Source organism: Mustela erminea, chromosome 9 (genome assembly GCF_009829155.1).
Source record: "Mustela erminea isolate mMusErm1 chromosome 9, mMusErm1.Pri, whole genome shotgun sequence".
Lineage (NCBI taxonomy): Eukaryota > Metazoa > Chordata > Mammalia > Carnivora > Mustelidae > Mustela > Mustela erminea.
Window position 1 is genome coordinate 600,252 of NC_045622.1, and position 23,369 is coordinate 623,620.

At 49.0% G+C, this 23,369-nt stretch overlaps 1 protein-coding gene across 4 annotated transcripts in view; it reads left to right on the plus strand.

Moving 5' to 3' along the window:
- The window catches only part of YAP1 (Yes1 associated transcriptional regulator), a 109,799-nt gene extending 87,229 nt beyond the window's left edge, over nt 1-22,570 (plus strand). For 2 of the 4 annotated variants that reach the window (XM_032360534.1, XM_032360535.1), the window contains exons 5-9: nt 2,563-2,741; nt 4,603-4,650; nt 15,414-15,544; nt 18,970-19,082; nt 20,309-22,570. In XM_032360534.1, the coding sequence (XP_032216425.1) occupies nt 2,563-2,741; nt 4,603-4,650; nt 15,414-15,544; nt 18,970-19,082; nt 20,309-20,547 (710 nt within the window). In that variant the 3' untranslated portion in view covers nt 20,548-22,570. The remainder of the gene's footprint in view (nt 1-2,562; nt 2,742-4,602; nt 4,651-15,413; nt 15,545-18,969; nt 19,083-20,308) is intronic. The other 2 variants (XM_032360536.1, XM_032360537.1) reach the window with 1 other exon arrangement.
- Nucleotides 22,571-23,369: the final 799 nt, after the last annotated feature.

The window sequence follows — 23,369 nt, forward strand, 5'->3', positions numbered from 1 at the left end:
TTGGGCGGGTTGGTGCTGGCAGGGGGCAGGTAGATGAGTCTCCAGAGTTGGCGAGCATAGTGTCACCGGTCACCCTCGATGGTGAGTTGGTGGCCGAGGTGGCCTGGAGAGCAGTTACTCAGCTGCCTTCACCGCAGCCCTGACGACTCAGAACTTTCCAGTTGTCGTCGTGTTGAGCGGACGTTCAGCTCGTGCTGTTTGAAGGAACGGCATATGTGCGGAGGGGTAACACATCCTCACGTAGTAGAACCACACTTCTCAGCAGAAGAGAGAGAACACTAAGAAGAGAGAGAACACTCAGAACCCCAAGGAAAACCCCTGAGCGATACACGTGGACACTGTATGAGTGAAAGGCTGCACTGTTGACCTGACAGTCGTCCATGAGGCGGTGGATGGGGATAGGGAAGAAGCAGAATTAATCGTGTATTGATCGGAAAGCTGCACAACAAGCATGGGAGAGTTTATCTGTTTTTCCTACTTCTCTGTATGTTTGTGGAAGTCATTTTGGAACTTTGAAACATGTTTGGAAGCTTAACAGTCTGTTAAGTAGCTCATGAGTTAAACGGAAATTGAAGCAGAAACCACAGGTATTTGGAAGAGAACAGTTGTGAATTACACTTTCCAAAGGGGGAGGACACAGGAAGAGCATCACTTAAAGGTAAATGTACTGATTTTCAGTGCTTCACTAAAAGATTGAAACTAAATAACTGGAAGTCGAGAAGTTGGAAACACAGAAAGCCTGGAGGGAAAAGGCAGGAGCAGGAGGTAGGACGTGGTGGTGGGCGCCCTCCGCGCCCATCAGCCAGGGGCCTGGGGCTGGACTGAACGAAGGCGCAGACATGGTGGTGGTGTCAGTTCTGTCTCAGCGTGGGGCTGGTGTCGTGGCAGAGTTGGCCAGTCTTTGGTGACGTGGGTGGCAGCATTTGTGAATTGTCATATCCCAGATCGTTCCGTTTCTGCCTTAGTGAGAGAACTCAGCTCAGGTGTTTTAGCTCCAGCTTCAGGCCGGCCACTGCACAGGGCCCCGAGGACATGCACATAACTTGGGTCCTCGGCCCTTGCCCGTGGCAGTATCAAGAGGGCAGGGCTCTGGGAGAGGCTGAGCCTTGTGCTCCTGTGTCCCAGGCCTGTACCGGGGGCCCACGAGTAACCCTTGCCAGGGGGTCGGGCCTGTGCCTGGGGACCCTGGGAAGTCACAGGAGTGTGGTGGGACAGACAGGTGTGTCATTTTGCGCTGTCCTCATGTCCTGGGCTCAGGATTGTGTTGGGAGGTTGTGGGACAGTGCTGTTCTTCCTTCAGCGTCTGCGAAGTTGTTAGGGCCTGAGGTTTTCTTGGTCGGTGTGTATTAAACATTAAGTAGAAGCAGGGACCCAGAATGTCACCTGGAACAGTTGGTGTGTGTCTGAAAGGTGGTATGTCGTTCCGTTTCCTGGAATAAGTGTCTGCTCAGGAGGCTGCCATGGGCCATGGTTTGGTCCGGGTGGTGTCCGTGACCGAAACTCCCTGGTGGGAGAATCCATGGTTCCTGATTGTCACATGGTCATGGGGGGCCCAGCACAGGGCCCGTCCCCACCACCGGGGGCCAGTGTCCTGTGCCACAGACCTCCGCCCACTGTCCGGGTGTCCCTGGGCTCTTCATTCATCACTGTCACCTGCTTGCTTCCGGAGAGGTTCTGCGTGTGTTTCAGTCACTTACAAATGTTTGAACATTTTGTTTATTTTTTAAGATTTTATTTTTAAGTCCTCTCTCCATGTGATGTGGGGCTGAACTCCCAACCCTGGGCTCCCGTTGCGCGCTCCCCCAAGCGAGCCAGCGGCGTCCCAAGGACAGGGCATTACAGCGAGCTTTACTGCTCACAGTGCTTTGTGCCATTTGCTCTGGGAGCTGTATTTTTTATTAAATCTGTATATATTACAATTTTATAATGAGCAACGTGTTCACATCATTCACATTTCAAAAGTCACCCGGGACGCCTGGGTGGCTCAGTTGGTTGGACGACTGCTTTCGGCTCAGGTCATGATCCTGGAGTCCCGGGATCGAGTCCCGCATCAGGCTCCCAGCTCCATGGGGAGTCTGCTTCTCTCTCTGACCTTCTCCTCGTTAATGCTCTCTCTCACTGTCTCTCTCTCAAGTAAATAAATAAAATCTTTTAAAAAAAAAAAAAAAGTCACCCAAAATGTCTCTGCAAGTCCGTCCTCTCGTCAGTTTCCCCGCTGCAGAGCCGGCAGAGGTTAGTTGGTTCTGAGCCGTCTGTCACTTTTTCGTACTTTTGTTCCACACTCGGCTCTTAACCTGCGGCATCCGCAGCCGCTGCATGTCGTGGGAGGTGCACGCTCCCTTGTGTCTCCTGACTCTTGTCTTGGGTCTTGTTCGAGGACAGCAGGGGCAGTGACAATAACGACCAGTTAACACAACCCTTGTCCTAGGGATGGATTTTCAGCTTATTTCCAGTCCCTGCCAAAAAGGTGAAAAGGCTGTGTTGACTATTCCTAGTTGCTTTTGAAAAACTCCTTTCCCTTGGCTACCAGTGTTTTAGGCCAGATATTTTGTTTCCTTGCAGCCATGAACCAGAGGATCAGCCAGAGCGCCCCGGTGAAGCAGCCTCCACCCCTGGCCCCGCAGAGCCCTCCAGGGGGCGTCCTGGGCGGTGGCGGCCCCGGCCCGCAGCAGATGCGGCTGCAGCAGCTGCAGATGGAGAAGGAGCGGCTGCGCCTGAAGCAGCAGGAGCTGCTCCGCCAGGTGAGGCCCCGGGGGAGAGGCCACCCCACTCCCCGGGGAGCGCTGTTCTGGACCCGGCAGGGGCCTGTCCACAAGGTGCTTCCCAGGGGAGCGTTGTTGAATCCCAGAGACCCCAAGCTTAGGAGATCCCATAGTGCCTTCCCGGTGCCCGCTCTGAGCGGTCCTCGGGGCGGACAAGGCCGGGATCTGCTCCTGGGAAGTGCCGTTGCGCTCCGGGACAGCGGACCGCCCCTGTCAGAGCCGGGGGCTCCCGGAGGGGAGCTGAGTCCAGGGACCGGGATGCAGCCTTACCAGAGCAGCGTATGTTGTCATTTTCCTAGAGGTTGTTCTGACAGGAAAACAGTGCGATTTTGAAGGGGGCAGAAGGTGAAGGTGTGTGAAGACCGAACCTCCCACTCTGTGTCCCGAGTCTACCCCTCGGGGTGGCCAGAATGGTCAGCTTCTCACTTACGTTGTTCTCCAACATTGTTTCTGTCCACAGACACAGAACACATGTATCTACTGTTTTTCCACTAAATTGTAGCCTCCCAAGTGTAGAAATTAAAACGTCATGACACTCCACGTTTCTGTTCCCCGGAGGCAGGACCTTGGCTCAGGCCCGTTAGTGATGTGGGCCACGTCCCAGGAGGGTCACTGGACGTGCACAGACGTGGTGCCGTCCCCAGACTCTGACGTGGGATTGGAGAAACTGGGCCCTGGGGATGGGGACTCGGCCCTGGAGGTCCCAGACAGACCCACCTCTCAGCTGTCTGTGCTGTCCGTTGTCCGTCCGTGTAAGGCCAGTGCGCCGAGCCCCGGCTCTGAGCCCAGACGCCAGGGCGTGCTTGTTCAGGGTTCGAGGCCACAGAGTGGTTGTCACGGACGGATTTCTTAACCTGCCGGGAAGGTGTAGAAAGGAAGCACTTCAACTCAATGTTCTGGACCTCTGGCTAACAAATGTCTGTAAAGGAAAGATATTTCTCATTTAAATAAAAACTCGATCATCAGAGCGAGGCGGCACCATCGAGAATATGACGATGGAGCTGCTAGAGGAAACAAAGCGGCCTCCGGGCCTGTTTCCGACGCTGCCCCTGAGCGCTGGACGGCCCATGCACACGCCGGTCCCCGTTCCACATAGGAGTTGAAGACTGTCCAAACCAGGAAATCTTACTAAGAGTAAAGATCTGTTAATGTCACCGTTCATTATTTTGCTGTATGCCATTGATCAGCCTGGGGTTTGTTCGTTTTGTTGTTTGTAACGGTCTGTTCGGGTGGGCAGTGCTGCTGTTTGTGAAGCTCTTCCTTCTGGAGTCTTGTCCTCCCTCCTACTGTGGGTGACGGGTCCGAGACAAGCAGCTTAACTGCCTTTAAAGGCAGCTCTGTTTCTTCCTTATCACCAGCTGTGTTGTCTTTCTCACTTCCAAGTGATAGACCTGCTCTATTTCATACTAATAGTCTGTTTATTAGGATTTTTTTGGTTTTGTTTTTTGGCAATCAGTATAAATTCAGCAAGTCTCAAGTCTTTGGCTTCCTGTGAATTTCTTCCCTTGTTGGTTGCTCTTACCACTGAACATTGAATGACACTTTTCCTGCTCCTTCTAATACTCAGAAGCAAAGAACCTTCCTGACCAATATCCAATTTTGTTTGAGTCCTGACGCCTGAAGCCTGCTGTCCTGTCCTCCGTGCTGTTCAGTGCCCCTGAGGTTTCAGTTTGTTACGTGGTGACCCCATCAGCTCCTGTCTTCCTCGGTCTGCTGCTTCTCGGGCTGGCTTGGGAGTTCTCTCTGTGGTGCTATGTCTGGATGAAATTTGTAAGTCAGCCTACATAGCCAAACCATGTGGCTTAAAGTAATTTTTATCCATCTTATTTTTTACTCTTAGGCAATGCGGAATATCAATCCCAGCACAGCAAATTCTCCAAAATGTCAGGTAGGCTCTTAATCTGATGTTTTAGCATTAAAAACAAAACAAAACAAAACAAAAAAAAGATATTAAATTAGGAAAGCAAGAAACTTGCGCTCCAGGGTCCTGTCCTTACTGAGCATCAGCCCAGGGGGTGTGACTGTGAGCCATCTCTTCCCAAATACGTACGTTCCCACTGCCGTTCCCAGAAGGTCTGCACGGCCTGCTTCCCTCCTGCTCCTTCCAGAGAGCGTCTAGCACTCAGTTTGATCATGGAAGTCTCGTTTTATTCCGTATTTAAAGTGTATTATGTCCCTGTTGTACATCCTGTCAGCCTTGAGCTGTGTGTGATTCTCAGGTGCGTAGCTTACAGTAGTGTTTGTAATGATGGATAGGAGCTGTGCACCTGACGGGGACAGACCGGCACAGCTCATCTCCTTGGGCGGACTACTGTAAGACCTCTTAAGAGAGTCACAGTAGTATTCTTAGGGGAAAAAATTCTTTCCAGGGCTTCCCAAAGGAAGAATATCACAATTATCAGAAGAGGGAAGGGCCTGCTTGGGTCGCGTTTGGGGTTTCTTTGTTGACTTTATCAGTTTGTCTCCCTGATGAACCCCAGAGAGCACTGGTTGAAAAGGAATCTTATGTAGATGGAGAGATTGTTGCCATTTGTCCTAACTCAGACACTTCCGTGATCGAAGGGAAGACTCTCGGTCTTGAAAACAGACTGTCTGTGCTCAGGGTTCACAGGATATAAAGGACTGAAGACCTGGGGGGGATCATTGCACTTTTCATGGGTGGGCAGATGCTACCACGTGCCCCTTGTGCGCTGCGGGGCTGAAGGGCATGTGTCCGAATGAGCTATGGAAGCAGGAGTTGGCAGAGCTCCGCTCATTTTGGATGCTGTCATTGTGCCTGTCAGAGCCCGTGCTGATCAAGTCAGAGTCCCCGTAGAGACAGTTAACTTGGGGAGGGAAAACTCGCTTCCTTAGCCCATAAATGCCTTCTCGAAGCAAGACATCAGGGGAGGGGCTAACTCCTGGAAGTTGTCTTCGGTGGAGAGAGCGCATCCTCGCGGTGAGGGCTGCCGTCATCACAGAGGCCTGGCCAGAGCCCGGAGCATGGGTCTTAAGAAGTGAGGATACATCCCGTGCTTTAGCTCTGAAGTGTTTCTGAAAGAAGGCTTCTCTTTGTGATAAGTGAGGTGGAAACTATGGTAAGTGAGGTGGAAACTAAGATAGGAGCAGAAATTAAATGAGATTTGGGTTTAAGCAAAAAGTCCTCCATGCCAAAAGTGTTTTGAGGTTGTTTCTTTGTTTTCCTACTGAGATTTTAAACCATAAATCTGATAAATGAGTAGCTTAAGGTCTTTCTTTCACACTTGAGTACAAATGTAAATAGTAGCCCTTATTAAAATGATCAGGCGTTCTTAGATTTTCTTTTTAATAGTTTCAGAAAAGTTGAGAATTATAGAATGTCCGTTAAGTTTATATGCTGTTAATTAAAATTACGGAGTTGATTCCTTAGATTTAGAAGCCTGAAAAGGTTTTGTAAAAATCAACTTTGGATGTGCTGGAGAATGGAATACTGGTTTGTTATGTAAGTTTTTATTTGTCAGTGTGTTCGCCTGGCAGGCGTGGGAGTGTCCGTGAATCTTAAGAGGTTTGGTGCGGGGTTAAGTTTAGAGTGGCTCCGAAACAGAATGTGATGGGGTTTGTGTCAGTCAAGCCTGTGTGTGCTGATGTGTTTTCTGGGTGACCTTCAGGTAGTTGCCAGGAAACAATTTCACAAAGAGGGGTCTTCTCTGAAGTGAAAATCTGGCTTTTTAGGGGGTTACCAGGAAAGCTGGGAAGAGCTTTCCTGTCTCAAGGAACAGAATGTATGAAGGAATAATGGAGAAAGGGGGACAGATCCAATATTTGAGTCCTAAATGGTGTTCAAAGTGCCATTTTACTTTTCTGATAGGAATTAGTGCACATGAGCTAAGCAACACGAAATCTGTGTCATCGCTCTGTAATTAGATCGTAATCATACAGTTCAGATGCTGTGGCATGTGGGAAGGTACCATACTTCAAAATGTTTACAAAGGTAGTCATTTCAAAAGCTATCTTTTAATTTTTACCAAATAGGATTAACTACACAGATCTGTGTTCTGGTCACATAGACTGATGTCAGTATGGGACAGGTTAATGTGGAATTCTGAAGAATTAAGACCACTTTAAAGGATTTTGTATATCTTAGTTAAAAGGTATAAATTAACAGCTTACTTTGTTAGGGTTTGTTTGCAAATTTTGGAATAACTTGCCTTCAGAGAACTTAAAATTTAAAATTTCATTGTGATTATTCATTACTTTCATGATTCAGAATTTTTGTTTTCAGAAGAAACTTTTTGGAACTATAAATGTTATCTTCACTCCCAGAGGTCAAGTCTTTACTGTTCAATTTTCTAGCTGTATCTTTTTAATACATCAGTTACTTCTTTGTAAATTGGGAGACCTTTAGAGAGAGTTGGTTAGGAACCTGTCACAGTTTCTGTTTGAAAGTCTTGTGAAACGAAACACTTTGAGAAAGATAGTACCCCTCAAGTGTGAATGTTTTTACCTTCTCTTGTGCCTGAGAATCTGGTTCCCCAGGATGGGTGAGATGATGAAGTGGGATTGCAGAGCCCCCCGCCCCGGGTGTCTTCAGTAGCTCCTCTCCCTCTCCGTCTTCCTCTGGCCGCGAGCACTCTTCTGTCCTCTTGCCCTGATTCTGGTCACGAGCACGTCTCCTCACTCTTGCTCCCCAGGGTTCTCCAGTTTCTTTATAAGGCCTAGGTCAAAACCTGTCCTCATTGGCCTTCTTAGGATTCTTGAAACGACTCAGAGTGTAGAAACAAGACTGCTGTGTCTAGCTGGAATGAGTATTAGTTGCCATTCCCAATGTTGTACACATCGTGATCAGCCTCTGGTTCAGTGAGGGGCACAGCCCATTGTGTGAACGTGCAGCGACTGTATCACACCACTAGCCTGCGGAGGTGAGGACGGTTGGGATGTCCGCAGTTTCGGCCAAATGGAGCCAAATAATAGCACTGTTCAGGGCAGTGTGAGAACAGTGGCCGTCAATCTTGTTTTCCCTGAATTTAATAGCAGTAAAGAATTTGGCTTTTTGTTCGTCCAAATGGTCTTTCCTGTTAGCAGACACTAGAAAAGCTATTTCAGAGTCCAGTTAACTTTTCCCAAAATTCTGTCTCCTCTTTTTGAAGTCCTAATACTAAATAAACTATAAATTCATTTAGGTGTTTTCTCATGAATAAAGAATTTCATGTGTTCTTTTTAATAGGAAAGTTGGGAACTCTCTAAGCCTCATACCTGCATAGGTTATCTCATTTGTTTTATTCATCGAGGTGTCTATAATTTGAAGAATGTTAAAAAAAAAATGTATTCCTTTGACATTATAATTAACAAAAATTATAGAAGACCTAATTCTAGAGATCTTTCAGAAAGAGTGTTGAATCCCAGGATAGTGCTGGAAACAACGAAACTTAAAGTCTGCTTTCGGAGATCACCTTTCAGAGTTCAGTGTCCTAACAGTCCCTAGATCCATGTGTACATGTTTTTTAAGTAAAAAATGTTCTGAAGTTGAAGATAATTTGGTAAAATGGCACACACATTAAAAAAAAAGAAGCAGCAGCAGCAGCAGCATTCTAAACACTGGCCAAATGTTTTAAAATCCCTGCCGACCTAATGAAATGCTCTTTGCTGGAAGTAGGGCACAGCAAGGTCCGTCTGGAACCACTAGAAGAAATGCCTTTCTTCCTCCTCTGTTTTTAAAATTGTGGACTTACACTGCTGTGGCTGAGACAAACTGATACAATGTGTATTTTTAGTTACTCTCCATTTCTAAATTTGGATTTGTAGTTCACTAAACTAACCTTCCTTAAGCAAATCCATGACCCAGAGGAAAACAACTGAACCTTCAGTCGTGTGTTTCGTGTTCCCTAAAATGAACGCCCCATTCCATAGCTTCCTGTGCGCTAAAGACAGAGTTGCCTCAAGAAAGGGATTAAGGTTGACGTCGTGTGTTCATAGAACCTTCTATAAGTGGAGTCGTAACTGTTCACCTACCACAGTTACTCTGGGATTCATTCGTGTGCGTTCGGTCTCTTCATTGTTAACTGGTGTTCCGTGGTGGGCTAGCGTGCTGTACTTATCTTTTCACTCATTAATAGACTTTGGATTTGTTCCAGGTTTTGACTTTGTGGAGGGGTGGGGGGGTACATGCTTTGATTTCCCTTGGATACTCTTAAGAATTCAGTAACCCAGGAATATTCTCAATGTTGCCAGACTATGGACTACTGCCTTTCTCCTTGTTTTTCTAAATGATGAATCAAAGTACTGATTTCATATGGGTCCAAAATACTTTAACTATCAGATACATATCAAGGTATCTTTTGACCCTGTGGGAAATGATACTGCTTTAAGTGAGAGGAAATGATACTGCTTTAAGTGAGAGGAGGGGAAATATGGAAAGGAACAGTGGCTCATGGCTCTATCCCGAGTCCATGAAAGTCCACTGTATAAAGCAAGCGAACTCGTGTTTTCCCTTACAAACCATCCTGGAAAGTTCCCTTCAGACCAAGTTGGGACCATCCGTTTTACTTACAGTGCAGAGAGCTGTGACTCCAAATGTATCCCAGATTAGCTAAGATTTACAAGCTCAGTGGGAAAAGCTGCCACATTTTTGTATTATTACAGAAGACTATGAGCTAAAAATACTTGCTTCATTTAGAAAAAGTCAAATACTCCAAAAGAACTTTTTGACCTTTGAAATACAGAAGCATGATTAAATTCTGGCCAAATTTCCTATAACTTGCCTCTCCGTTTTTGAAAGTCTGTCAAACTATTTATTCTAACTACCTTTGGGAAAAAGAGAAGCCTAGCAAACTTGTATTTTTAGCTTAGTATTCTAATTTTAGGCATTTGTTCAGAGTAAAAAAACTCCTTAGAGATAGACATAACTTTCAACATGAGCTGTTTCCACTGAAATCCGTTTTTAGAGACAATCCAGTTACGTCCCAAGCTTGTTTTTGAAGCAGCTGTGCCAGATTTACCCAGTTACAGAGTAATGTCCATATTTATCCGAAGTGTGTTCCGCTAAAACTACTGTATCGCACTAGAGCAGACTTAACTCTGTATAGGTATATATACATATTTACAGGCTTTATTTTTAAGTGCAGCATAAAAGAGAAAGCATTTCTATGGAATGTATTTTTAGGTTAAAAAGTTCAGATTATGGAACTTGGTTTTATACTTATGCATATTATAATAATTTCTAACGTCACCAGTAGAAGGTCTCTACAGCTCTGAAGCAAATCTTGAGTATTCTTCTAAAATTCTTAATTTTATGTAATCCTGTCCACCCTCACATTTCAGTTCTCGTCAAAGGATACAAGGAGTTCTGATGACTCCTGACAGTGAAATGTCATCGCACGGCTCTTCCCTGGAGCTGGACGGTGGCTGGAGGGGCTCCCTCTGACTCCGTGCTCCTTTTCCTGTGGGACCTGATGAGGTGGAGCGTGGAGGAAGACACTGCCCTGGTCCCCACCTCTGACGCCTGCCTGCCTAGAGCTCTGTCTCCGTGCTGTGTGGTGCGCGCGCGCGTGCGGGACATGCAGGGGGTTTGTTTTCCTGTGCAGTTGGAGCCCAGTCCTGAGTCAGAAGGGGAAAGTAAGGCATCAGTGCATACAGTTTCCTTCCCGTTTTCGACGGTTGGTTCTAAATACCAACAGAATTTTTCCATCTTCCTTGTTGAACCCAGTGAACTAAATGAACAACAGATGAAAATATTAACATTAAGGATTAATGGCTTGAGGAGGGGCTGTAAGTCAACTTTAATTACAGCAATTTTGTCTTCAAGTACTGAGCTGTGTTAAGGAAGTATCCATTTGGCGATAATATGTGGATAAGTTATTATACCTAGCTGATCAGAAATTACTTAGGGGGTTGTATCAGTCGTGTTCTTTTTGGTGTAACTAGAAGTTTCAAAACTGAGCTGAGTATTCATACCTTGATATGGTTTCTACAGCCTGTGTAGACATGTCATTGGCCTTCTCACGTCCTATTTGTTTGCATGCCAGATTGGTCCCTGTTTGGTTGATCACCCTGACGGCCTCCCACTAGCACCAATGGAGTAAAATGGCATTTTCTCCTTGACCCTTTTAGACTCACGTTAGATGAGTCCCTAGATGACTCTTAGTCATGACTCAGACACAGCTTTGATAAGAAGTTTGTCTCCAGGCCTTTGTGGTCCTCGGGCATCTCCAAATTAATGTCTTTTGCAAGTCTGGATAGTGGGTTCTGCACTGCGTGCCGACAGAAATTCACTTGCCAAAGATAGCAACAAGTAAAAATTGGGCAGCTTTGAACAAGCAAAGTGTCAAAATCCAAAGTAGCACCTGACAGTTAGCTTTAACTTTAAAAGGTAATCTCAAAAAAGTGGGAACTTTATCAAGAAGAGAAAAATAAAAATTTATAAAAAACACTAAAAATAATAACCGGCTTATTCGTTATTTTAATAATGACTTACTAGCCAGTGTCCTGTCCTGTGCTCACTCTGCAGAAACAGGTGGGGGCCTTTGATGGGAGTGGGGCACAAACGGGGCTCCTGGACGGTGCCTGCAGACGCTTCCAGAGTTCGGGAGACCTGCAGCTTCTGGTTCATTGGAGCCCAGGCTTCAATCGTTGTCATGTCTGTTCTGTTTACGCCCTCATGTTCTAATGGCAACGTAAATTCTTCGAGCATCGCTCTTCTTTGCTCCCAAACCGTCCAGTCATTCATTTGATGTGCCCTTCAGGGACAGAGAAGAAAGAAATCATTCCAGTATCGTGTGATAAGTGCTAAGCATGTGTCCCATACATGCTCAAGCCTGGTAAAATCCTCATGGAGAGTTACCTGGGGGAGGGAACTGAGTCTGAAATAGGAAGGAAGAAAGATGTGTTCTCGTCAGAAAGTGCGTGTGGAAGGTCCTCCCGCAGGCCTGTGGGGAGGGCGCGCGCCCTGTGCTGGAGAACGTGGAAGTGGGGTTGGTCCAGGAGCGGATGGAGAGAAGACGCCTGACGGGAGTCCCCAGAAGCCGCTGCAGAGCCCGTTGGCTTTGGCTGGAGGAGGGGAGAAACCCCTGTTCTCTGAGAAGTTAGAGAGACGGGTATGACTGAAGGTAGCTTTGCAGGGAGAGAGGGGATGGCAGGAGCCAGAAACGAGACTCCTCGCTCGCCTCCAGGTTCTCACTGAAATGGGAGCGAGGTGAGGACGGGCTTGAGAGCATGTGCCAGACGAGGGGCGGTAGCCCTGAAGATGAGAAGAAACACTGCCCCGAGGACAGAAAGAAGAAAACCCGGAGTGGTACTGAGCACCCTTCGAGGCCAGAGACCACTGATTTGTAATACCAGTGTGGGTGGCTGATTTTTCGCCAGCGTTTCTTAGCAGTCTCGGTAAGAAATGAAGGGAGCACTTTCCTAACATTGGTTCAAGGTGGCAGTTTGCTCTGTTGAGGTGAAGTTATGTGCATATTTCAGGACGTGAAAGGTGCTCATGCGCACGTCACATGATCCGCTCAGAGGTCAGGCTCCTAGGGATGGAGGAAGAGACCAGGAACTCGCCCTCCAGAGACGCTCAGCGTTCCTCGTCGTCAGGGAACTAATAACCAGACCTGGAGGAGGCGGCTCAGGTCATGATCTCAGGGCCCTGGGATCGAGTACCGTGTCGGGCTCCCTGCTCAGCGGGGAGCCTGCTTCTCCTTCTGCCACTGTTGCTCCCCCTGCTTGTGCGCGCGCTCTCTCTCTCTAATATGTAAAATCTTTTTTTTTTAAGGTTTGTTTTTTTTTTAATTAAAGATTTTATTGATTTGACAGAGATCACAAGCAGGCAGAGAGGCAGATGGGGGTGGAGAGAAGCAGACTCCCTGCTGAGCAGGGAGCCCGATGTGGGGCTCGATCCCAGGACCCTGAGATCACGACCTGAGCTGAAGGCAGAGGCTTTAACTCACTGAGCCACCCAGGCACCCCTGGGAAAAAACCCCACGAGATATTCCCTGACACCTGTCAGAATGGCTAACAACATGACACAGAAACTGGTGTTCGCAGGATGCGGAGGGAGGGGTCCCTCGTGCGCTGTTGCTGGGAGTGCAGAGGCGCAGCCCCGTCTGGAGAAGAGTGTGGAGAGTCCTCCATGTTGAATACAGAGCTACCCTGTGACCCTGCAGTTCCACCTCTGGGGAGTTGTTGGAAGAAAACAAAAACCACTAATTCAAAAAGATACGCACACCCCCTCTGTTGGCTGCAGCATTATTTACAGTGACCTAGATGTGGCGGTGACCTCAGTGCCCACTTAGCTGTCGGTCACTTACCAGCCCGTGTCCATCGGTGTGTGAAAGGATGAAGCTGTGCCTGGCCGTTTGTGTCTTTCCGTTTGACAACGTGGGGTGAACCTTCAGGGCCTTATGCTAAGGCAGATAAGTCACAGAAAGACAAGTACCATGTTACATCACTTATAAGTGGCATCTAAAAAACAAAAAACCAAGCCTATCGACAAAGAGGACAGATGGGTGACTAGGGGCGTGCGGGAGCGGGATCAGAAGGTTCAGACGACCAAATTACAAAATAAGTAAGTCCTGGTGATATAACACACAGCATGGTGACTGTAATTAATAATGAACTGTGATTATTAGCTATAGTTAATAATGCATAATAAATGCAAATTTAAAAGTTGTCGAGAGAATAAGTCCTATAAGTCCTCATTCTAAGAAAAACAATTTTGTTTTAACTGTGGTGATGGACGGAGGGTCGTGGTGGATGCGCAGACACCGGTCCTTGTGTTGTCCTGTGGGGACTAACACAGTCGTCTGTGTTGCTCAGGCCTCAACGCATTTTACTTAATTTTTTAAAAAAGATTTTATTTATTTGAGAGAGAGGGAGAAGCAGGCTCCTCGCTGAGCAGGGAGCCCGCTGCGGGGCTCCATCCCAGAACCCTAGGATCCTGACCTGAGCCGAGGGCAGACCTTCACCGACTGAGCTGCCCAGGTGTCCCTTCAATGTTTTTTTAATGGGAAAAAAAAAAGCCAGTAGACCAGGAGGAGAAAGAAGACAGTACTGAGTCCCTGAGATTAGAGGGCAGCAGAGTGGGACTCTGCTCATGCGGGAACCGGGCAGGAGAGAACAGCGTCCCAGAACATGGGATGGGCATGTGCGAGGTTCCTGAGGGGGACAGCGTGGAGCCCGTGCCAGAGTGTTGCTGGAGCCGCCCATGTTGCCGTGTGCGGACGCAGCACCGTCGGTGGCAGCTGGTCGTGTGGGCTTGGCGCCACGGTGGCCAGAGTGGTGGGCTGTGCATACAGGGGTCTCTGTCCAGACTGAAGCCCCATGGTCTCAGCCGGCCAATTCAGGGGTTCAGGTGGGTGGAGGTGAAGGTCACTAGGACCCAGAAGGTAAAGGAGCTGTCACGTTGAGTGAACCCTTCACCTAGTAATTAACGTGTAGGTGACAGTGTCTATTGGCATGTCTGACAGCTACCGCGATACCGAAGTGGTCGTGAACGTAAGTGGTATTTCCAGATACTGCAACTACGACAGGATACGAAAATGCTGACCACGGATGGAAAGTCAGAGGGAGAGCAAATACAGCTGTTGGTCATCTCTATTTGTGTTTGAAGGGAATGCTGAATTTCAGAACAAAGTTACTGAGAACGAAGGTGAATCTTAATCACCCAAGTTCATGGGCCCTCTGCATTTTGTCTCGATCCTCTGATTAAGAAATCCTGCGTAAAGGATGGTGTATTCAGCGGGCATAAACCTGAGTAAAAAGCAGAGGTTTCTGCAGAGGCAGAGCTCCTGGAGTAGGGGTGAGGGCGCAGAGGTGGGCTGTCTCCCTCGTGGATGTGCCTCGAGCATGCCTCTGTGAGTAGCCGCCAGTTTCCTGAGCAATAAAAAGCCACGTTTAAGTCAAACCAGAAAAGCCAGGGGAGAGGAAGCCTGTGCTCCCGCAGACAGGAGGTTCGTGGGATGGTGAGAGGCCCAGCAGGCGTAGTCCGGGAGCGTGCGCAGAGGAGGAGGTGACCGAGGACGGAGTAGCAAGGAAGGGGGTCAGAATGGTTGGAGGGAGGACCCAGCTTCCAGGTCCTGCCCCCCTGGCGGCTGAGGCCGGGGCCGTTGGGACACCCAGTCAGGCAGGCCCTCTGGAAGCACTGGAGCCGTAGCGGGCCCCCGGCTTCGCCAGGCAATCCAAGTGGAGTCCTGCTGAGGGACCGTTAGAGGCTCTGAGCACAGCTGCAGACAGCGGAGGTTGCTGGGGACACGCAACAGCCCATGTACAGCGGTGGGTGTGCTGGTGGCCCCAGTCGGTGTCTGGTGTTGGTTCTCCCCCTTGGCTTCAAGTGCATGCGCTGAACACAGGATCAGGTGAGGGTTGGTGAATAGAAATAAAGTGTTAAGAAGCATTCTTTTCTGAAAGACCACACTTGCCATCTTACCCCATGGGATGGGTTTGGGAGGGTCTGCGAGGTAAGAGGAGTATCACCGTGAGGTCAGGTCATGCAGTATAGGGTTCGTAAGGACGTAAGGATCTGGGATCCCTCGAATGTGTGTGATTGGACAGTAGAAGCAGTGGTCTTTCCGGGCAGGTAGCATGTTAGCTTTGAGCAGGTGCTGGACAGCTGAGCCCCCGCGCCCTTGCACTGCCAGCGGCATTTTGTTTCTGTGCATCGAACAGTGGATTTGTCATCGGTAGGCTGATTGTGTTTGTGTTGGTTTTTCCTAGGAATTAGCTCTTCGTAGCCAGTTACCGACACTGGAGCAGGATGGCGGGACTCCAAACCCGGTGCCTTCCCCTGGGATGTCTCAGGAACTGAGAACAATGACCACCAGTGGCTCGGATCCCTTTCTAAACAGGTGGGTGGGAGCTGCCCCAGCCAGTGTCTGAGAAAGGCCATAGTTGCCCGCGTGCCCCTTCAGTGCTGGGCACACCCAGGGGGTGGCCGTGGGGGCCACACCCCATTTTGAAAATGACCATCTTGGCAAACGGTGAGTCCCACCAAGCTCTGGGCTTCAGAGTCGGCTCCTGGGGTAGGACGCGTGACACGTTCCCGCTCACGTGTCTGCTTCTGGTGAGTTCACATCACACAGTCCTGAAGGGGTGCGTGCGTGCCTTCCGTGGAAGTTCATCCTCGAGTTCCCTAAGGCCAGCGTCCGGGCACCCCTCCCCTCCCCACCGGGCAGGGGCCCACAGCCTCCCCATCTCAAGGGCTGTTGCTTAAGGCCATGAGATGGAAGGCTGCACCTCCTTCCGAAACACCCCTGCCACGGGCAGGATCTGCTTGCAGATGCCTTTCAGCAAGTTCACACAGACCTCGCGTTTGAGCAGAGTGAGGTCGTGCTGTCCCGTGCAGAGCTGGGCTGGAGGCTGTGGGCTGACGGCCCTTCCCTGGAAAACACTTAAAACTAAGGTTGGACGACGGTTCATCCTTTTAGGTTGTAAAATATTGGTGGAGTTTCAGTCTTTAAAATATGGAGCAAATACTTTCTTGTCTTTGTCCTTTTAGGTTTTTTAAAACCAGTTTTAAGCAGTGCACTTTTAAAAAACATTTAAAGGCACTTTGGTTTAAGAACGTTACTAATGCTACACTTAAATTTCTCACCAAGTGAATTGAAAACTTCATAATTCAGAAAATGAAATTTCTGGGGCGCCTGGGTGGCTCAGTGGGTTAAGCCTCTGCCTTCGGTTCAGGTCACAGTCTCAGGGTCCTGGGATCGAGCCCCACATCAGGCTCTCTGCTCAGCGGGGAGCCTGCTTCCTCCTCTCTCTCTGCCTGCCTCTCTGCCTACTTGTGATCTCTGTCTGTCAAATAAATAATATCTTAAAAAAAAAAAATGAAATTTCTCTTATCCTGCCAAAACATTTAGTACAATAGAATTTCCATCATTTGATCAGTGTTTTCTTTTCTTTTTTTTTTTTTTTTCCTTAAGATATTTTTTCATTTGACAGAGATGGAGTGAGCATAGCTGGGGCAGGGGCAGAGGGAGAAGCAGACTTCCCACTGAGCAGGGAGCCCCATACAGGGCTCACTCCCAGGACCCTGGGATCATGACCCAAGCCAAAGGCAGGCATTTAACGACTGAGCCACCCAGATGCCCCCAATCATTTGCTGCGACAGGATTGGGGCTGGTGGCCTCGATTCTTAGGTTTGATTTTGAAGGCCATCTAAAATGTATTTTAAGTTCATATTTGCTCTTTTGACACATACAGTTTAAAGTTCTGCCAGAGTTTGAGTATATGTGCACAAGGTTATAGTTCTGAAGTCAAACTGAGGTTAGTTAGGAAAGGTCAGAGCCACGCAACTTTTTCTTCCCCAACAAGGAGCATTTCAGATAATCTAATTCCAGTGTCCATCCGAGGGCCTGTGTGGGTCCAGGGGTAGAATCGGACTGCATAGATAAGTGGGTGGACCCTCTGGTAGTCACGTGTGAAGATTCTTCCTGAGAACATTTGAGGCACGCTGGGCTGTCGCTGGAGCTTCTGTTACTCTAAGGGGGGACTTCTGGCCACTGTGTCGTTCCCCCAGTCTGACACCTTCATCTGCTTGAATGTTTGTCAGAAACTCTTGACGAGGGGCGCCTGGCTGGCTCAGTGGGTTATAAGCCTCTGCCTTCCGCTCAGGTCATGATCTCAGAGTCCTGGGATCAAGCTCCACATCGGGCTCTCTGCTCAGTGGGGAGCCTGCTCCCCACCTCTCTCTGCCTGCCTGTCTGCCTGCTTGTGATCTCTGTCAAATAAATAAATAAACTCTTTCTAAAAACAAAAAGAAAAAGAAGAAACTCTTGACGGTTTCTCCGTTGCCTGCTACTGAGATCATACACGAACACAGTAGTTACATCCAGAGTTCATACAGAACACACTTGTTACCCCACTTGTCACCAAGCTGGCTTTCAGCCCTGCTGCAGCACCCCCCCCCCGTTACCCTGGGAGCCTCATCATCAGGTCCAGTGTCCCCTTGCACCAGCCTCTTCCCAGCTCCCCCCTCGGTTCTCAGAGCACTTTGCTTGCACACCGCTTGGGTGCGATTCGTGAATGTACGCGTTAGCCTCTCCTCGACGGTACGCGTCTCTCAGAAACCATCAAATACAGGTTTTTGTAGTTATTGCGTCTGTCCCCAGAGTCTGGGCTGGTTCCAGTCCCGCGTGTCTGTGGGATGAGTAGACAGGGAAGTGGCCCCTGTGCTCATCCCGTGGTGTGGACAGAGCTCCACACCAGGGTCTCCCGTGGCCGGGGCAAGCCCTGCGCTGCGTGGCAGGAGTGGCAACCAGGCCCTGTCCCATCTCAGGGCTCTGACAGGATGAAGACAGACCACATCCTGAGGCCTCCGAAGCAGCACTGTTGTGTCCAAGTGGCCCTAGGGGCACATTCGTGTTTTCCCAGGTCATTGTGAGGCTTCCAGCTCTTGCCAAATCTGGCAGAAGCCCGAGAGTAGTGTAGGGGTTTCAGTGCAACTGTGAGGGGAGGGAGGACACAGCCACTCCTTCATGTCATTAGGGAAGAAGCTGGGCCATTGAGGTTTCAACTTTCATCACAGGGCTCAATCTCAGGACCCCAGCATCACGACTTGCTGCTTAACGGACTGAGCCTCCCAAGCACCCCAGGGGACTTCTTACTCATGGGCAGCGACTCCTCCCTTAGGGCCTGATCCAGAAAGGACTTGTGGTTTGTTTTTTGTTTTTGTTTTTGTTTTTTTAGATTTTATTTATTTATTTGACAGAGATCACAAGTAGGCAGAGAGACAGGCAGAGAAAGAAATGAAGGGAAGCAGGTTCCCTGCTGAGCAGAGAGCCTGACGCGGGGCTCAGTCCCAGGACCCTGAGATCATGACCTGAGCCTAAGGCAGAGGCTTACCCCACTGAGCCACCCAGGCGCCCCTGGGACTTCTGGTTCTTTGATTGGGGTTGATTGTTCCTTGGCTTGAACTCTGTCCGTGCTCCCCACCCCACCCGCCCCCGGCCTATGGAGCACCACTGGGAAATCAAGATCCTGAAATGCGTGGGCCGTGTGGCCCCCCCAGCTTCAAACGGCACCACAGAGAGAATGCCCACACGGAGAACTTTCTGTCCACGGGAAAGGCTGCCAGTCTGTCATTTTTCTTCTCTTGCCACCAGAGCCAGCACCGGAGGGGAGATCGGGGCCCCTTCAGGCTGCCCTCCTCTCCCTGCCAAGGGCCAGGTCTGAGTCCTGGCGAAGGGGGTGGGTGCTTATGGTGTGCACTGAGCTGTCCACTGTGACCTGGGAACCCTAGAAGATGCTGGTCTCTGACGCTCCTGTTTTGCAGTGGCACCTACCACTCGAGGGAGGAGAGCACAGACAGCGGGCTGAGCATGAGCAGCTACAGCGTGCCTCGGACCCCGGACGACTTCTTGAACAGCGTTGACGAGATGGACACAGGTGGGCAGTGGGGGTCCTCAGCTGGTCTTGGTGGGCCGCCTTCAGTGACACAGCCGTGGTCACCGTGTCCGGGAGCCAAGCTTGTTGGGAAGAAAACCCGTCACGACTCCGTAAAGTTCATTTTGATTGAGCCTGCTTTGTTTCTATATATGTAGCTTGCAGGGACAGTGTTTTCGCAGATTGTAAACGTGGGCAGCATCGCTCCCTTCGAAAAGCACTGACGACGCGACTCTCTGCAGCACTTAGGACCCTGGGCTGGCCTGCAAGGCGGTGGAGGGCCCTCACACACGGTTGTGGTCATGGACCTGTGTGGGTTCGGTGACTGCAGACCTCTCCCCTGAGCTTTCTGGCCCAGTGTGGGTATTGGCTCAGGAGGGCAGGGAACTCGGAGCGGCCTCCTTGGGACTCACCCGCTAAGCCCTGACTGGCCAGCTCTCTGGCCCACAGCTTCTCGGAGCGCGGGCCGCGTCGTCTCTGCTCGTGCTCCTCCGGCTCAGGGCTTTGCTGCTTGCTCGAGTGCTCAGCGGCCCCTCCTCTTCGCGCCCCTAGATCTTCCCTCCCCTGCAGGTGCCCCTGCACACCTGGCTCTTCCCCACACGCTGTCTTTGTTCCTGTCCCCCCGTGGCTCTGTTCTCTAAACTGCTGTGGCTCTCACAGGTTTGTCGGTTGAAGCTTGAAGCAGTGTGGTACTATCGTGTTCAGAAGCATGTCCCGTCAGGCTCGCAGGGCACTCTGGGAGGAGGGCTAGCGAGTGCGTCTAGTCCCAGACCTCAGGGAGGCTTGTTCTGCGGCTGGGATGCAGCTTTCATCTGGAGTCTTGACGTTAGTGGTCCCCAGGGTGGCGTCAAGGGAAGAGGGTGTGTAGCTCTGCTGATACTCGATCTTAGCACGGGGCGGGAGTGGGGGGTCCGCAGTGGTGCTCTCGGGCAGTGTCCTTGCGGGAAGGAAAGTGTCGCGGGACATTCTTTCACGAGCCCCCTTAGTGCCAAGTATCTAGTAATAAGCGCCTTGTGCCGTTGCTTCAGGGTCTGAATAAATGTTGAAGCAAAAGTTACCTTTGGCATTATTGTGTCTTCTGCAAATTGTTCAGCCTGAAGTAAACTCTGGGCGTTGGCTCAGGAGGTCAGTGGGGAGAGCTTTTCTCTCTGCATTTCCAGATGCTCTCACATTAGAGCTCTGATGGTAGCTTTCGAGGGACCTTATTCTCTTTCCTCTGTCCCCACCAGGCGACACTATCAACCAAAGCACCGTGCCCCCCCAGCAGAGCCGTTTCCCAGACTACCTAGAAGCCCTTCCGGGGACAAACGTGGACCTTGGCACGCTGGAGGGCGACGGGATGAGCATGGAAGGGGAGGAGTTGATGCCCAGCCTGCAGGAGGCCCTGAGCTCTGACATCCTCAGCGACATGGAGTCCGTGCTCGCCGCCACCAAGCTTGATAAGGAGAGCTTTCTCACGTGGTTGTAGAGCCCGCAGGGAGACCGAGTGCCACATCTGTGAAGGATCCAAGGAGAGGTTCCCCCGTGAGCCGGTCGCAGTCTCCGGGCTCACGCCGGAGAAGAGGAATGGACGTCCCGCAGGATTCTCGATCCGTTGTTTCGCTCTTCTTGTCCGTTGCTGCTGTTGATATATTGCTGACCTCTTTCATAGTTGGCTCTAAAGAATCAAAAAACAGTTTTTGGTTTCTTTTGCTATTATAACTACTGTTCGTTTGGGGGGCTGGGGGCAGTGAGCCTGTTGGGATGACGGATGCCATGCCTTGCGCCCAGTTAGGTGTTCGCCCGTCGTGTCGAGCAAACACGCGGACTTGGGAGTCAGATGCGTCACGTCATAGCATTTCATTTGTGCGGGCGGTTGTCTGTCCAGTGGCCTTTGGCCGGTGGGAAAACATGACTTACCGGTCAGTCGCCAGAGCGATTCACCAGTGCTCAGTGCTTCGTGCTGATTCGATGAGCTCGCTGGAACCACGGCTGGAGACCGCTTCACTTTCAGTGTTTTTCCCTCCTCGTGCTATCATTAGTCACGTAGTGACCTTGATTTTATTTTAGGAGCTTATAAGGCATAAGACAGTTTCCGTAGAAATGTATTAATTATTGCCACATACTCTAGTATAGGTTGTGCTGGGTTTTATTCTGGGTTTGTTGTTTTGATTGGTTGGGCTGTGTCTTTTCTGTTTTTTGTTTTAGTTTTTGTTTTTTTTTCCAGAATCTAGACAAATTATCATAGTAGCAACTCTGTAGTTGTAGCTGGGGGCAACTATTAAAATCTACATTTCCTGATTTTTTACCATCTTATTTAAATCTTGATTATCCGCTCTATATATACCCACACACACACTTATAATGTTTATGATAGTGTGATAGAAGAATGTATCTTTTTTTTTTTTTTTTTTTTTTTAAGGTTTCCCTACTTTCCAGGTTATTTTAACACAGTAGTTTTCAATGTGTGTGTTTAGAATATGTGAGTAGTGGTCGTACCGCATGGGTGGTTAAATCTGTCGGGGCAGTGTGCGGACATTAGAGGTAGTTTAGTGTTCTAGAAAGGGCTGTCGTCACAGAGAGCGTCTAGAGGACCGTGTGCTTACTGGGCACACGGTGTTGTCCAATGAATTTGAAAGAAGCAAACAAGATAAGGCTGTATTTTCCCCTTGACACTCCCTTGGACTAATTTTGAGCCTCGATGGGAAATCACTCTGTAAGTTCATAATGTACATGACAGAAGTAAGCTTTACATGTGCTTTACCTTTCTTTAGCTCTGGAAATTGACCTTTGCCCTAGTTTTGGAAGTCCGATCTAGTCTCTCAGTTCTTGCTTGTAACAAACATATTAGGACTGTGTTGAGATACTACAAGATTGCTCTTACTTAAAACAGACGTGCTCCTACTTGTACATGGTGAGAATTGACCCTGGACGGCATATAGGATCCTGCCAAGGCGGTGAGTTAGCTGGTGAGGTGATCAGATTAATAAATGTATATCGGTAGTTGAATTTAGCACAGAAATAGAGATAATCATGATTATACTTTTATTTTTACAGGAAGAGATATAACTAGAGTATGTCTACAGGAAGAATAATAATGGTTTCCAAAGAGTATTTTTTAAAGGAACAAAATGAGCAGGAATCAGCTCTTCAGTATAAGCTATGAAGGGACTAGTCAGCCGTGAGTCATAGTGGTACCAGCGAGTGCCTCTGGGATTGAGGGTCTTTCAGTATTTCTGGAATAAGCCCTTATTTTCAAGGGTTTATAACTGACATAAGAAGATCTTTTTTCTTGGCTAAAACTGCTATGAAAAACCTCAGCTTGAACAGATTTTTTTTCTTTTTTTTTTTTTAATTACAAAAATCTTGGGCCTTCGGTGGAGAGGACTACAATAGTTGGGAATGAGAAGTTTTATCTTAAGTACTTTCAGTGCTCAAAAATGAAATGACTGTGTTGTATATAATGACTCATAGGTCGATCATTCGTTACTATTGACTCTAAGACTTCTTGTTAGGAAGCAGCAGAAAGAGTAAATCTTGAATTAACTCTGAGGGGAAATGGCCACTGTGGAGATTCCTTGACTTTTTTTTTTTTTAAGAGCAATAATGAAATTGTACCCAGAATGCATGAGTGAGTGTAGGGACCGTCCAGCGGGTGTTGGTTTCCTCGTGCAGAGGTGGGAGCTGCGTGGAGGGGGTGCCTGCGTGGCCAGGAAGACTCCGGCTGAGATCGTGTCTTTAGCCTCAGCAGAGTAGCTGTAGGCTCGGGCGGCTGGGGACGTGGGAGGGGTGGCGAGGACTTGTGGGACCTTGGCAGAGAACTTGATAAGCTCCACTTTTTCCCTGTAAAGACTTGGCTTGCGTCTTGCTGTCACTGAAGGCCATCGTTCCTCCGAGTTCCAACACTTGAGTGCGCCCACGGAGCGGGGACCCAGGGTTCTTCCTGTCCCCCAGACTCTGGCTTGCCCAGTCACCCCACAGTGTCCCTGAGGTGCTGGGGACCCCGACCGCACCCTCCATTCACCTGAAGGACACGTAGCAGTCCTTCCCTCTTTCTGATTTGAATCACAGCCTGGATGTGGTCTGTCTTGTTCTGTGTCCTTGTTCCTAATGTTAACGTGTGTAACTGCTTCTTGGTTATACTGGGTAGCGTCGGGGTAAGATTTTAACTGGGTATTCTTGAATTGCTTTTACAATAAACCAGTTTTATAACCTTTCAGTTTATCAACTTTTTACATCTTGTGTTCTTTTCAGTTAGGGCTTCTTAGGTGTACTGACATTGGTGGAGTGCACTGATCGGGAGTTTCAGAT